At 41.9% G+C, this 14,741-nt stretch overlaps 1 protein-coding gene across 5 annotated transcripts in view; it reads right to left on the bottom strand.

Annotated features, from left to right (window-relative positions):
• camk1db (calcium/calmodulin-dependent protein kinase 1Db) overlaps positions 1-14,065 on the bottom strand; it is a 24,460-nt gene extending 10,395 nt beyond the window's left edge. The window contains exons 1-3 of one of the 5 annotated variants that reach the window (XM_046038444.1): positions 13,875-14,065; positions 3,003-3,134; positions 1,864-1,938 (exon numbers count right to left, since the gene is read on the bottom strand). In XM_046038444.1, the coding sequence (XP_045894400.1) occupies positions 1,864-1,938; positions 3,003-3,112 (185 nt within the window). In that variant the 5' untranslated portion in view covers positions 3,113-3,134; positions 13,875-14,065. Of the gene's footprint in view, positions 1-1,863; positions 1,939-3,002; positions 3,135-3,282; positions 3,302-3,419; positions 3,467-12,230; positions 12,963-13,874 lie in introns of those variants that run through there. The other 4 variants (XM_046038442.1, XM_046038441.1, XM_046038443.1 and 1 more) reach the window with 4 other exon arrangements.
• Between the last annotated feature and the right edge of the window lie 676 nt (positions 14,066-14,741).

The raw sequence follows: 14,741 nt of genomic DNA, 5'->3' as shown, positions 1-14,741 counted from the left end.
ACTCACTGACTTTCTCTAAATGGAGTCTGTGGTAGGAGGTCTTTTTAACTGTGACGCACTATGTAACTTTGTTTTTCAATGTGTTACATAAATAAAAGGTTCTAATCATTACTATGACACAACAGTGACACTGGTACATATACAGTACATTAGGTGGATAAATGAATAATATGGTACAGTAGTTTGTAATGCTTTTGTTTGTTCTTTGCTTTATCTGTTACAGGTTTTGAGGCTGTAGTTTACAGTGTTGTTAAATCAGTCAGTGGCACACACTATTTTTCCAAAGGCAGTTTTTCCATATTTAGTCATAATAATAGTCATGATTTTGGAGACCTGTCCCTTTGTCACATTATGTAACTTGCAGCCGATGTACCAGCTATGCTTCTATTTCAACTATCTTAAACCACAATTACAAAAGGTAAAGACACAACAAGTGTCAAACTCATATCAAATTGAAGCTGCTTTCACAGACGACTGGCATTCACCATTTTTATAGCTGAGACTTTAACGGACCTTGCAGAGGTACAATGAGCAGATAATTGCTGCCTAAATTGCTGGTGCATTAGTCACAAACACTGAAATGATGCTGTGAGGGGAAAGGTCTCTAAAATCGTATAACATTTGCCACACAGGAAAACAGTAATAGCACAGAGAAAGAATTGTCACACACACACACACACACACACACACACACACACACACCTTAACAAACACTGACTGAAATACATTTCACGAGATATTTGCGACATAAACAAAACTTTACAGCCTCAAAAATACAAGCTCAAGCTTTCAGAGCTTAAAAGAGATATTCTTATACCCTTTCGTGCCAAGAATTAGTGAAGAGAAGCTCGATACCTCTCTGATGTCTGTACAGTGAAAGTAAAGCTGGAGTCAAAAGACAGATAGCTTAGCACAAAGACTGGAAGGATGGGGAAATGGCTAGCCTGTCTGCATGTCCGTAGGTTAAAAACAGTGTGTGTGTGTAAAAACAACATGTTGTGGGTTTTATGTAGGGTTATGTGCCTGACTATTTCTTGTGCAGGTGCAATGACTTCTTGCGGTCTCTGCTAGTCGCTGTAAAGACAAGGTGGTAGGCTGAAATGACACGCTTGCTGAATTTGTACGACATGAACTAAAATTAAAACATTTCACTATCAGTTACAATTCTCTATATTAATGTTACCTCCTATTATTTTAAATATTAAGAAAAAGTTAACTGTTTAAATATTCCTTGTGTCACAAAAATGCCGCAACTTGGAAATTCCAGATGGTTAGAAGAGTCTGTGAGGATCCTGGAAACAACTTTAGAGAAGCAAAAAGTGATTCTAAACAACCTTATGGGTTTTTCATAGACTGTCAGGTATTTACTTAACTCTTTACTTAAAAACAGATGCTTAGCTCTGTGACTCACATTTATTAATAGTACTAGTCAGTCCGTCACACGAACCCCCCATAAAACTGTAGTGCGTTGTTTTAACACTTTGGTTTTTGTATGGCTTAAAACAAGATACCTTTGGACAGAGCCAGGCTTGCTGTTTCCCCCAGTTTCCAGTACTTGTGTTAAACTAAGCTAACTGGCTGCTGGCGGTAGCTTTATATTTAGCAGACAGTAGTAAGAATGGTATCAATCATCTCATCTAACCCTTGAAGAAGAATATTTCGAACTCCGTTATTTGCATATCTTGTTCATCTCGTTCATCTTTAAAGCATTGCCATATTCACCCATCACATTCATCTGGACATGACTGGAGGCGCAAAAAAAAAAAAAAAAAAAAAAAAAACCCACAACACATTATCGAAACAACTGGACAAATGGGAGACAAAGTGCTGACCTAAACTAATAATGTGATGGGTTGTACTTACAGCTGCATTATGAGGTACAGGTGGTTTGAGCTCTCGTAGATGTCCTCCAGAGCCACAATATTCTCATGCTTTATCCTGGAGAGGGAGAACAGAAAATTCACTTTGCTTGCTGTCCACCTCGGTTTATTTCAGCACAGGCCACTAATGAGGTGAAATTAGCCATTTCTTTTGTTGAAATGATGCCCTGCCAACTGAAAACTAAATGTTTTTTGCTTTCTGTTACAGCACACGACCCGTGTTTAGAGTGCGCATATGTGTATGTTCAAAATGAATCTGGCAAAGTTTACGCTGTACAAGGTAGAAAAACCTTTTCTATGTAATGGAGAGTGGGGAGATTCTTAGAGGATGCTAGTCAGTGAGTCATGAAAATGACAAACCCCGTCAGCAGGAGCACCTGAAGAAAATAATACAAGACTGATCACGATGCTGGGAGTCTGTGTCCAGGTAACCAACCAACACGGTTTTAGCCTTAAAAAAAAAAAGACCTGTGCCAGAGGATATGCAGATGACAGAACGTGTCACAAGGGCAGGTGGCTGAAAAGGAAAAGCTGGGGGTGGAAGACAAGGAGGCGGGGAGAGTCTCAAAGGACTAAATAACCTTCACAACTTCCTTTCTTAGTCCAGAACAAAAATAAGGTTGCAGTTTGAGGGCAGTTAGACAAAATAAGGGGTATGAAGAGAGGGAGAAAAGGAGATGAGAAATCCAGACAGAAAGAGAGAGAAAAAAAATAGGAAGTCAAAAGATAGCAACTGTAACCAGGCAACTACACCCAACCACTGGCACTCACTTCAAGAGTGACTGATAACTGAGCTTCTCGGGGGAATTACCCATCAGGCCCTGGAGGAGGATGGAGTGTCACCTGGTGTCAAAGCAATCCTATCATACCCTGTGTGAGTGTGTCTGTGCGCAGTGAAGACCCAAAATGGTGGACAGATAGGATTTGACAAGGAAGTCACTTAAGCCTGACAATGGCTGTTAAATAAACTGAGTGGCACCGGCATCCAAACTCTGAGTCATTTCTGGAGAGAGAGAGACAAACACAAGCTTCCCCGAGGACGCCGCGAGGTGGTGACCCTTTCTAAAGTGGTCGTCTTCTTCTCCTGCAGACTCCCCGGAGGCTCAGTCATGTGGTACCTACTTCCTAAGCACGGCGATTTCATTCTCGATGCTCGTCTCCTTCCCCTTCAGTGCTTTTTTCGGGATGCACTTGATTGCGACCATCTTTCCTGTGGCCTTTTCCCGAGCCATCACCACTTCAGAAAACGCACCGCTGCAAGAGAGAACGAGAAACACGTTAGTCCCGCTTTATGTGCGCTCTGGCAATATTGACACAGAAAACCCCGTCGTCACTGAGTAGACTGAGGGCACTCAGAGGCAGACGGGCCAGAGTACACAAACAGCATATTGTGAATATTTACTGAGAACTGGCAAAGTCCCTGACTATAATGGCCAACAGCCTTCTGTCTTGGCTTACGCGTGGTGCTCTTGTGCAGCCAAAAGCACGGCAAACACTTTTAAAACCTCTAAAAAAAAATAATAATAAATAAAAAAACACCCATTTAGGACAGCAGATAGGGTGTCCTCCTTGGCCATCTGTCTCCATACACGAGAGCCTTTAAAAACAAATATGGAATTAAGGGAATATTTGCTCAAGCAATCTGTGTCTGTTGCTATGATACCACATTCAGTCCACCTTAATAAATCTCACTGAGCAGGCAGCATGATTGTTTTTGTTTTTTTCTTGTTTTCATTACACACCTTCACAGGCACATTTTCCCCCCCATTCATGAGAGTTCATGTTTTTGGACTGCTGCTGTCCTGCCCAACTTCATTCTTACCCAATACATTCTTCATCAGCTCTTCTGCTTAGGATGCGTAGTTTTCCCACGCATCTTCACTACAAATCTCCACTATTAAATTGTCTTACTTTTTGCTCTTTCTTCATGTTCTTTCTTCCTCAGCATTTTAATGTTTAACAGCCTATACATAAAGTGTCCCCCCCCCTCCAAAAAAAAAACTTTATTTCTATTGATAATTTCAAGATGAATGAGTCTGTTGACACGGGCAACGTAATACAGCAACAGTGATTTTCAACGACACATAGTATAGTCATTTTTTATAATACTTTCCATATTCTTCACATCACAGTCTTGGGATGAAGGTCAGTTTCTCCATAGAGTTTACTTAATTTACAACTGCAGTCGTTCTTGTTGGAGTGTTTGCCAGAAGCCAATTCTGTGCGAAAGCTTTCTTGCTAGCAGCTAAAAGTATTAGATACAAATATTTATCCTTTGCCATATGTGATTTTGCCCAGGTATAAGGTAACTTCTAATCCAAATGTTTTCATTATCATAGTAGTCTTTTGCCAATATATAAGAAAATAAAAAAGGGTAACCAGGAAGTATGACAATGGAAGTCATCACTTTAGACTGGCACTCCTTTCTGCATATATTTTCTCCCTTTTTGACATCCGGTTTAATTGCTGAAATAAGTGTCTTGTTGTATCGTCATCAGTTACATTCGTTGCAAAAAGCAATATTGTCAGGATCGAAATATCCATTATGTTCTCCAAGTTTAATCAGTTCCTCCAAACAAGCTATAAACTCAGGGCTGCTCGTTGCACTAAATCCCACAGGGGCCCATCAAATCCATGCTAATCCCTTACTCCACCATCGCACCGGGGGGAGGGGGGGTCAGTCTGAGCCATGACACATAAATACAGACTAGTGCACAAACAAACTACCTGGTCACAAAGCCCAGCCCTAGGTGTGATAAAATGGAACACACTCACCACAAACAAACAGAACTAGGAGGGCCTAGAGCCTACGCCCTTCTGACTTTGACCTCATTCTGTGGGACTATATGTAAATTTAGGGGCTTGTGTATGTGATTGAGTTGGTGCACCACTTGCTTGCCTGTTACAGCACTATCTTCCCACCACAGCTGTTGCCATGAGGACAATGAGCATAATTTCTATTCAGCGCATGAGACCAGTTTCCAGTCTCCACAGCTGTGTGGACTTGAGGAGGAAGACAGAATTCCTCCAACAGCACGCTGAGCCCGTCAAGCAACTCTCTTGCTCGCTTTCTCAGAGCATGCTTTCTGCTGTCTGCAGCAGGAGACACACACAATGATTACAACCACAGGAAACATGAGAACACACTGAGAGGGTGGTTAGAGCCTGTAGCACCATTTCAGTCCCCCTGCTCACCACATTGACAAGCAGCAACATCACTTCCTGTGAATGACAACACGACAGAACCCAAGCCTGTGACTTCCCTCGCTCTGTCAATGCACCAAGCATGACAAACTGTGCTGCAAGCTCTGATAGAGTTCAATCTATTAATTCCTAATTTACAGGAAAGAAAATGTGTGATGTCTGCTAGAGACACACACACACGAGCTGGAACTAGTTGATCAAAAGAAAAATGTATCTGCAACTATTTTGATAACCTATTAATTGTCATTTCTCAAACAAAAATGCCAAACATTTGGTGCTTCCAGGTTTTCTAATCTGAGCACCTGGTGTTTGTGTCGCATATAAATGTGAATGAAATATTTTCTGGTCAGGGCTAGGTAGTCTACCAGACTAAATGATGAATTAAAAATTAAAATAAAAAATTGCAGAGCTACATAACTCAACAACCTATGTGACCATCAGCACACCAAATTCATCTCTGGTAATAAACCTAGATGTGATCCACCACAGCATGAAGTGATGAGAGAAAGCTCCATCAAAATTAGACCATTTATTGAAGCTTATCTCAATCTATTACACAAGATAAATATGATTGTATGGCAGCAAAATGTTTCTGGCCCAGTGTCGCAGACTGCACAATCAAGCCAGCACACTGACTCACTCGGTTGAATAATAATTGTTGAATTTTAAGTTCTGTCCAGAGCCAGAGAGCTCCCTCTTCAAGGCTCTCTTTGTGCGTGTGTGCGTGTGTGCGCGTGTGTGTGTGTGTGTGTGTGTGTGTGTGTGTGTGTGTGTGTGTGTGTGTGTGTGTGTGTGTGTGTGTGTGTACGCACGTCACACACCACCACCACACACTATGTGCAGGATGGCCAAGCCAAACTGGCTGACTAATGTGAAATGTGAATGTGGGCTGTTCTCTGTGTGAAACCGACAGATGATGCTGCAGATGCAAAGCGAAGCCCTGTATCAAACAAACAATCATCCAGAAAACTTTTTCTAGGCCATGACCTTAGCTGGTCATCCTTGGTGATTATGAAATCCAAGGAATGGTTGATGGAAGACCTTTTTTTTTTTTTTTTTTAAAATGGTGGAGGTCGGGGTCTCGACGACTGAGGCTGGCTTATCGACATTCAGTGTTCACAGGTATTGTGGTGCTGCTGAGTAATCACACTGAATCATCTTGTGTAAGATGCATTACAGCGGCCCGTTACACAACATATGGGATGGAAAAGTCAGGCCTTGATAAACCAGGTAGAGCTACCAACAATGTAACCTACTGTGTTCAAAGTCACCCTTCAGCGGTGCACAGCTTTACCCAGAAATATGACGGATTAAATGATCTATGCTTGCATAAAATGCAAGTTAAATGAATGTATACAGTTTGCGAAGGAAATTCAAAGGTGAAAGCAAGCAGGCTCCCTCGATTATAAATGTACACTAAAATCCAGAGGCAGACAGATACTGGATATTTGGGACCATCACTGATTATCTTAATCACAAGTACAAAGATTCTGATGCCAGATTATTGTTATATGCATGTACAGTAAACAGAATTTTACAAAATTTTAGTTAAGATCCCACAAATTTGGAAAGAAAACTTGGTGGTAGATCATTTTACAGTTAAATAAACACTTCTTTTTAAAAAGACTTCACACCACCATCTGCTCATCTGTAATATGGTACTCCGTCTCCTCAGAGGTTTGTAAACTGACAGTTTCTAACTACCAGGCACACACTTCATTATATGAGGAGGGGGGTGCAAACCCCCAAACTTCTTGGTATGTAAAATCTGTAGTACAGAGCTGAAACGATTAGCAAACAAATTGATTGACAAAGAAAAACTTTTTTGCACTATATTTGCTGCTTTTCTTTGTCTTATTTGAGAGTGAACTGAATATTTTTAGGCTTTGGAGTACTGTTAAATCAAGCAATTCAAAAGATGTCACCTCAGTCTTAACACCACTGATGGACATTGTATAGACTAAAAGCTAATTGACAGATTTATAGATAAAAATAATCCCTGAAGCATCTTTCATATAAATGTAGTGGAGAAAAAAAAAAGCACAAGTTGTATAAAATGGCAGCACTCTATGTATGAATACCTCAAAATTGTACTACTTGTCCACTACTGCACAGGAGTAATGTCATCAGTTCAGCATCTTATCTCTGGTGCCAGACTAACAGTGGTTTTCTGTCCTTCCAGGTAGTAAACTGCATTGATCTGGTTCTGCAGAGTTGAATCAAATCTAAATGAAATGAAATCCTGCAGCTCTTTACGATCCCAACGACTGAAGCTGGAAACCATTACCCAACAGCACAGGACCTGAGGCTACCTTCAAGGAATGTGTTGATCAGACAGAGAAAGATGGTCAGTTTACAGGCTGATAACAGCTAATGCCACTCGTGAACATCGAACAAGGGAAAATATAAATCGCTTGAGGGAAATGTTTGGCAAAAATCTGTCCCAAGCCACAGATCAGCCCGTCAGAGAGAAGCTGAATTATTTTAATAAGGGTGATTACTGCCTCCAGTGCTCTGATACAGGGCAGCCAGGTGCACTTCAACTCCCTGAGTGCAGAGGATAGTTCATTATGGTGCTGTAGGCATCCACTGTGTTGAGAGGGACATGGAACAAAAATGGAAGCTCAGAATATTACTACGCATAAAACATATTACTCATCATTTTGGTGAATTATTTGACTTGCCATCATTATGGTCAATGACAAAGTATCTCCTCCTACAGTAAACTGAGCTGGAGGACAATGGTGAAGGGAAGTGGTAGGTGATGTCTTCTTCAGAGGGAGCAACTAAGGATTTCCATCATCCTAGTTGCCTAGCTGCCATTTTCACTGCATCAAGGACCCATCTAGTTTCTACACAAGCTGTGCTTCAGAAAATTACCAATGCATGGAGGCAACAGAAGTCACCTTAATACATCACAAACAAGTAGGGCTTTGTCAGATCCAGGGTTTAGTTTAATATCTGTTGTAGAGGCCTGTTTATTCACTAATATCAAACTCAGAAAAAAGGTAATTTTCCTCTTAGTTGGCAATAAGAATAAAAAAGCTGTAGCAATAAGTGACCTGAATGAGTAAGCTAAGCTCTGTTTGGACCAGCCGTGGGAGCCAACAGAGGACAACTGTGACACTTTAATCTCACAAAGTGGGATTCTGGAAATACATGACAAAGAACTTAGAAGGGACGAACCTGGAAAACATCACTTTTGGACTGCTTTTTAGCCGTGACACTTATGTAAATAAATAATACATGCATTCTTCAAATTATTCAGCTAAGTGAAGAACGTCGTAAAGCCCAATCCACACTGGATATTCATATCTGAGAGTTTGTATTGATACATAATGACATACAGTATATAACTGCAGTTCCCCTCAGGTCTATAGAGCATTTTAGCATCTTTCAGCACAACTTTCCTGTTTGGGTTCACTCTCACTGCTCTCAGAGCATCGCTTTCGTCCATAACGCTTTCAGCCACAGAGGGCAGCTGTTTTCAATGAAAAAGCTCCAATAACTCAATGTACACTTCCTGCTCAGCACCAAATGGCAAACACAGTTAGCGGTGACCATAGCTGCAAAAGAGACGGTTGGTGTTGGACCAAAAACAGAGCTAAAAGAGAGTGACTATTGGATTAATCAGAAACTCGACTCCAAATGACTGATAATATAGCTCTGTCACTATGTCACATGTAATAAGCTATTTGTTCAAAAGTTCGTCTTATCAGCTTAATACATTATCTTAACTCAGCATTTTTGTTTACAGCTTGTTTCTGAAGAGCTGTACCCACTAAAAGTACAGACAACATTTTATAGTAAAAAATAAACTGATTCTTACTGGGGGACCAACGTATGTAATGGAGACACTGTTTCTAGTTTATCTCAAACATATCTTGCCATTTCTGTGCAATAGTGTGCTTGTTATTTATTGGCCCAAATACACCGATAATATATTGATGATTAATATATTGATGTATCAGCCAATTCAATTATTAGTATGACTGCACTGATCCGAAATACTGTATCAGTATCCACAGTGATACTGAGCTGTTAAAGCAGATGTAGTATTGGCCATGATTAAATACAGTGCCTTTGTCAATGTCATCAGCAAATTCTGTGTTTCCACCATCCATAAAATGTTGAAGTCATGGCAGTCACGGAAGCAGTATTTCAGTTCGTCACAGCAATCCCACACCTCATGTCAGCCTATGTAACAAATATGCTAATGAGTTCCATGTTTGGGGGAAAAATGGTATCGGAACAGTGCTTAGTATAAGTATGTTTTGTTTTTTTAAATGTATCAGACAAACATCCCCACTGTGAGTAGCAACCCACTTCATGTTGCACATTTATGACACCTGCCCTATTAGGATCGCTGAAGGGACTTGTGGTCAGGTTACTTAATTTGCTCCCACAGAGCATCAACAGCTTAACGGTCTGAAATTAGCTCCAAAGCAAGTGGTGGTGGGGCAGGAGGAGTGGCTTTAGTGGCGAAGATCTCATTAGTTCACAACTGCTCCTGTAAGAAAACACGGGGAGGTGGAAGTGTGGCCAAAGCATTACTGACACCGATGAAGGCTTCCTATTCCCAAACGCAGACAATATCTAATCAGTCTTAATGTTCACACATACACATGCAGTCTGGCCTCCAGCTGTTGAGATCAAATACTCTTTTTCTAGGATGTTCGTGCTAATGTGAACCTTTTTTAAATATTTGCAACCAAATGTTTCAGAACCTGAACAACTATGACCCTCACAATCATTTTATCTCAGAGGTGTGAATGTTGAGGTGTGCAGCAGTGGTGGAAAATATCTTAAGACCCTTAACTTGAGTAGAGGTAGCAATACCACACAATAAAAATACTGCATTTAAAAGTATCAATAAAATCAGTAAAATAAAATCAGAAAAATGTTCTTAAAGTATATGAAATGCAACAGAATGATTCATGTCAGTATTGTTTCTATTTGATTATAATTACTGATTTTAATGTTGTAGCTGGTCGGGGTGGAGCTAATTTTAACTTCTTTAGACTTCGGGGTATTTAACATCTATAACACTGCATCATATTTTCTAATCTAAGAAAAGCTTTAGTGTGTAAAATCTTAATCTGCAATGTAGCAGTGATAAATGTAGTGAAGGAAAACACTTTCCTCTGAAACGTATGAAGCAACATAAAATGGAAGTACTCAAAGTAAAGTACCTCAAAATTGTACTTAAGTGAGTAAATTTACTTCCACTGCCGGTCTGTGGAGAGCAATGACTGTTGCTCGGAAACTGCTGGCACATGGACGCTGCAGAGGGATGATCCATCTTGGACACTGATGGCGAAACCTGATGAGGAACCTACTGTTGAAAGGAGGAGCAGTAGCAGGAGGATAATCTATGTCTCTTCCTTTGACCAACAGCCCCTCCATTTTTAATCCTCAAGCAAAGCTGCCGGGCTGCTGGGCTTGTCTTCCCCAGGTGGCATGTTGTGAACCCCACTGTGTGGCAACAAGGCACTCCCTGATTAACACACACAGGAACTAGGTAATGGGACTTACTTAAAGTTAATCAGGATGTGTGCGAGCTGTACAATACGCAACATAAGGGCCAAGCAGTGACAACCTGGAAGTGCATTGGGTTGTGGGCAAGGGATATATGTTCCTCCAACCTGGCCATTGTGTGGACAATAAATCTTGATTATTCAATGGTGTTCACACATAAACAAAAGCCTTGGGGAAATCAGACCAAGCCTCCAGGTAGGAACGTCTGACTGTTTAGTACAACAGCTGAAGTGTCGAGTGTGCTTCATGTATCACCAATCTGTATCTGACAATTTTATGGATGCTGCTCCTCAAGTAAAACAGGTCAGCAGTCATACCGAGCAGCACCGTTTCACAAAATGAGAAGATGATAAAGATGGCAAAGGAGAGGATTCTTAGTTTACACAAGATGAGACAGTATTATTACAAGAGCAAGCCACCATGTGTCTCTTATCATCTATGAATGACCAGCTTCCCTGTTTAGCATTAAACCAGGGTAATCGCAGGCCATGTTTGCTCAGATTGACACTGCTTTCTGAGTCCAAATAAAAAAAACAAACAAACACTTATTTACCCAGGGAGATTTCTTTCTCAACACGGCCCTTCCGTGAATCTCAAAACAAACAAACAAACAAAAAAAAACACATCCCCACCTTAAATTCCTCTCAATCAGGGGAGGACAGACATGTCTTAATAAAAACCTAGCAGGAAAATGAAATACACTCCATTAAATGTGTGATATCACCTAGCAGACGAACACAAGACTGACTGCTTGAGATTGAGCCATAACAGCACAGCCGAGCTTTGACCAGTTTTCTTTAGGTTCCATTCAGGGGAACACTTAGGCTGTCTTTCTGCAGCATGACTTATTCAAAGAAGAAAAGACATTAAGTCAAGCAGCACTAAAAGCAGACCAAAATAAACTCTGGAATGTGTCTGCTCTGTGGAGAATAACTTCAACAGAAGGTGGACCCTAAACAAGCCAAATGAAACAAGAGCTGCTGAACAGTTACTGTACAAACAACTATCTGTGTGTAAACCCTGACATGCTGTTTCTCATCTAAAAATCTGTTCGTCTGTTTGAAGAAGAAAGAAAGAGATTGGGCACAAGAACATAAAGTCATCACAGATGGTCCCTTAATTTGGGAGCTGATTTCATCAATTGTGTATGCAAATAGGTCCTGCAGTCTTTGTCAGAGTTGTTATATTGTACAGACTCGACCCCAAAAGCCAATGGCTGCCTGAACAAAGCTCCGTGTACATGCCTCAGCCCGGTTCTGACCTGAGGGATGGAAAACACGCTGCTAGTTTCTGAATGAACTGTGACATAACGAGGGGCATCACGCGTGTCTGATTTCACACATTATTGAGTCTCATGAAGCATTATTTCCACTCCCTTAACAATTAACAGATGATGGTCCTGACTGAATCTCTTTTACAGGGCTGTAAGTTCAAAAGGCACTGTCTCTTTCTGTCGCTGTCGAAATCAAACGAATATTCAACAGCTGTCAGTCTGCTTTTCATTTCCGTTCAAACGGCACAATGAGTCATTGTTGTCTGACGCTAATTTGCACAACTGGATACAAAGTTTCTTGTCGCATTGCAAGGCTGCGTTATCTTGTTACTCACGTCCCAAGGACTTCCTTGAAGTCAAATATGTTCTTGATATCATCGACATGCTTTTTCCAAGATCCATCGCTGGACTCGCCGTTTTCTTTCGCCATTTCGCAGCGGGGTGGGGGGAGGAATATAAGAGACGCTGCTGGAGGATCACCACGGTCGTCTCATCCAGCCCCCAAAAAAACAAAACAAAAAAAAAGACGAGAAAAGAAAAGTAGTGCACTTCTGTATTTCGCTTCAGGCTTCCAGGCAGTTTGTCAATGCAGACAATGTTGCTTTCTCAGCCCCATGCATGCAGCCAGGCAAGCCCAATGAGGGGAGGTATGTCCTACCCAGAGAGGTTATTTGACTAATCTGTTTGACGTATCGGAACACCGAGCTTCCCCACTGTTCAGATCACTGTGACGGGGAAACACAGGCTCTCCCCCTCCTCCTCCTTCTTCACGGGCGGGATTCAGTGAGTGGCAAGCGGCGATGCGGTGAGTTGAGGTCGGGTTGCTTGCAGGATGTCACTTGGCAATCGCATCCAAGCTGCTGAGCCATCGAGTCACACCGACCGCCCTGTGGTTGTTATAGCAATAGGAGGAGTGGGAGGTTGCTGCTCCCGCCTGTCTATCTGACAGCGTGCACAATGAACGATATAAGTGTTCGCATTGCACCAAATCACCGGCCCGGCTCGAACTCCGCGTGGACTGACCAGTGTCAGGGTCTGTTTCTGCTGAAATACATTTCCACATTTCAGCCAAGTCTCGTTTATGTGTCTGGCTGCTGCACAAACAGATGCTTTTATTTAAACGTGTTGAAATTTAAAGGCAGGGGCGTTGCTAGGAGTTGCCTAATGGTGGCCCATGCACAGTGGGTGACCCTTGGCCCCCCTTCCAATTCCCTCAATGTTTTGTCTGTTTGTATCCTTGTAGATGCTTCAAAATCAGTATAGTTGGTTTTTTGGAACCAGACGTGGATGTGACAATGGCTGTTCGAAGTGGGTAAAAATGCTGTTTCAGGAGGTGTCTTAACAGGACAGTGAGGCATCGAGTGCTGTTCGAAATGGATCGAACGATCTTTTACTGTCTCGTAAGTTGCCTTCAAACTGCCCCCATCGATGCTGACTTGATGCTGCCTATTACCCATAAATCTGTGTGCGGTAGCAGTAGCCTAGCTCACGAAAAATGGACAAGATGGCGGACAAACAAGCCGAAATTCGTTTCCAGATATAAGTTTTTTCTCTTCGATTTTTGAAAAGTTATCGAGAACTAAACACTGAACTATCACATTAGCCAGTGACTACAACCAACCAAGTTTGTTTAGTTAGATTTTTGAGGTGTCTTATAGCCATTTGCCTGATTAATAGCTAGCTAGCTGAAGCTAAGGCTGGTGACTGACAGCCAGAGGAGACACAAGACATCCTAAAGGGCTTTTTGAAACCAGTGTTCATAGAGATGTCTTTCCTCGAAAGTGATGCCTTCTTAGGCACCTGTCTATTATGGCAGCGAGGCAACTGCCTTCTGTTACAAACTGAGTCTGTTTGGACGAGAGGGGGAAGCTAGCTTGGTTGGTAAGGTGCATCCGTAACTCATGTTAACTGTGATATCAACAGGGATGGTAATTTTGGCTAGCCAAAAACAGGCTTACAACAAAATGTAGGCTACTTACCAGATTGAATAGCTATTCCTTAGTGTCTTTTAGTACAACCGAATGCTGCACAAAACATTTTTAGGGGATCAAAATGTTAGTTAATTTTCATGAACTGAAAACACTGTGAAAGGGTCAACATTCTTATACGAAACACCGGCAGCACGCAAAAACAAGTTCATGGATAGTAGCAGTAGCAGCAGCAGGTCAGCCACCTTAAGCCTAGTTCACACTACATGATTTTTAGCCTGATTTGCCGCTCGGTGAGTTCAGCAACCGTCAGGCTGTGATCGGGGGTAAATCCGTGGTTGATAGTCGTTATGTATGTACTACTCAATAACGCATCAAAACGGCTCCCCGACACATTTCTGACACATCACCGACGTCTGCCAGATATCCCGCATGCCAAATATCTGGCGGAGGCGGCCGACTTGACATCCACATCCAGCCAATGACAGCAAAGGCAGCTGGCAGAACAGGCAGCTTTTTATCATCGCAAAACACTTTTTACTCCCCTCAGCTCTCTGTAGCACTGACAGTGTGCTAATCCATTCTTTCAGATTTTTTGTCTTTATAATTGGTATCTCTATAATAACAAACAACAGCTGTTTCGTGTGTAGGTTGTTTCCCGTTTCACATTTCACGTGTGTTTTCTTGACAAAACGTGGTTTGGAGACCAGCGTCGGGTGACAGAGTCGCTGTCAGCTCGTGTAGTGTGACCCCCTGTCACCGATCAGTCACATGGTGTGAACGCCACGACGACTTCCAGACTCCTGTCACAAGACGGCAAGTTGTGTAGTGTGAACGGCTCAGCCATCGGCCGATGCTGAAAATCGTGTAGTCTGCACAAGCCTTTAGCTTTACGTTCGGGCGTAGAAAGAGAGGGGT

The sequence above is a fragment of the Micropterus dolomieu genome, linkage group LG22 (assembly GCF_021292245.1).
Source record: "Micropterus dolomieu isolate WLL.071019.BEF.003 ecotype Adirondacks linkage group LG22, ASM2129224v1, whole genome shotgun sequence".
NCBI lineage: Eukaryota > Metazoa > Chordata > Actinopteri > Centrarchiformes > Centrarchidae > Micropterus > Micropterus dolomieu.
The sequence above is the reverse complement of the archived record's forward strand: the minus strand, read 5'-3'. Positions and strand labels throughout refer to the sequence as shown.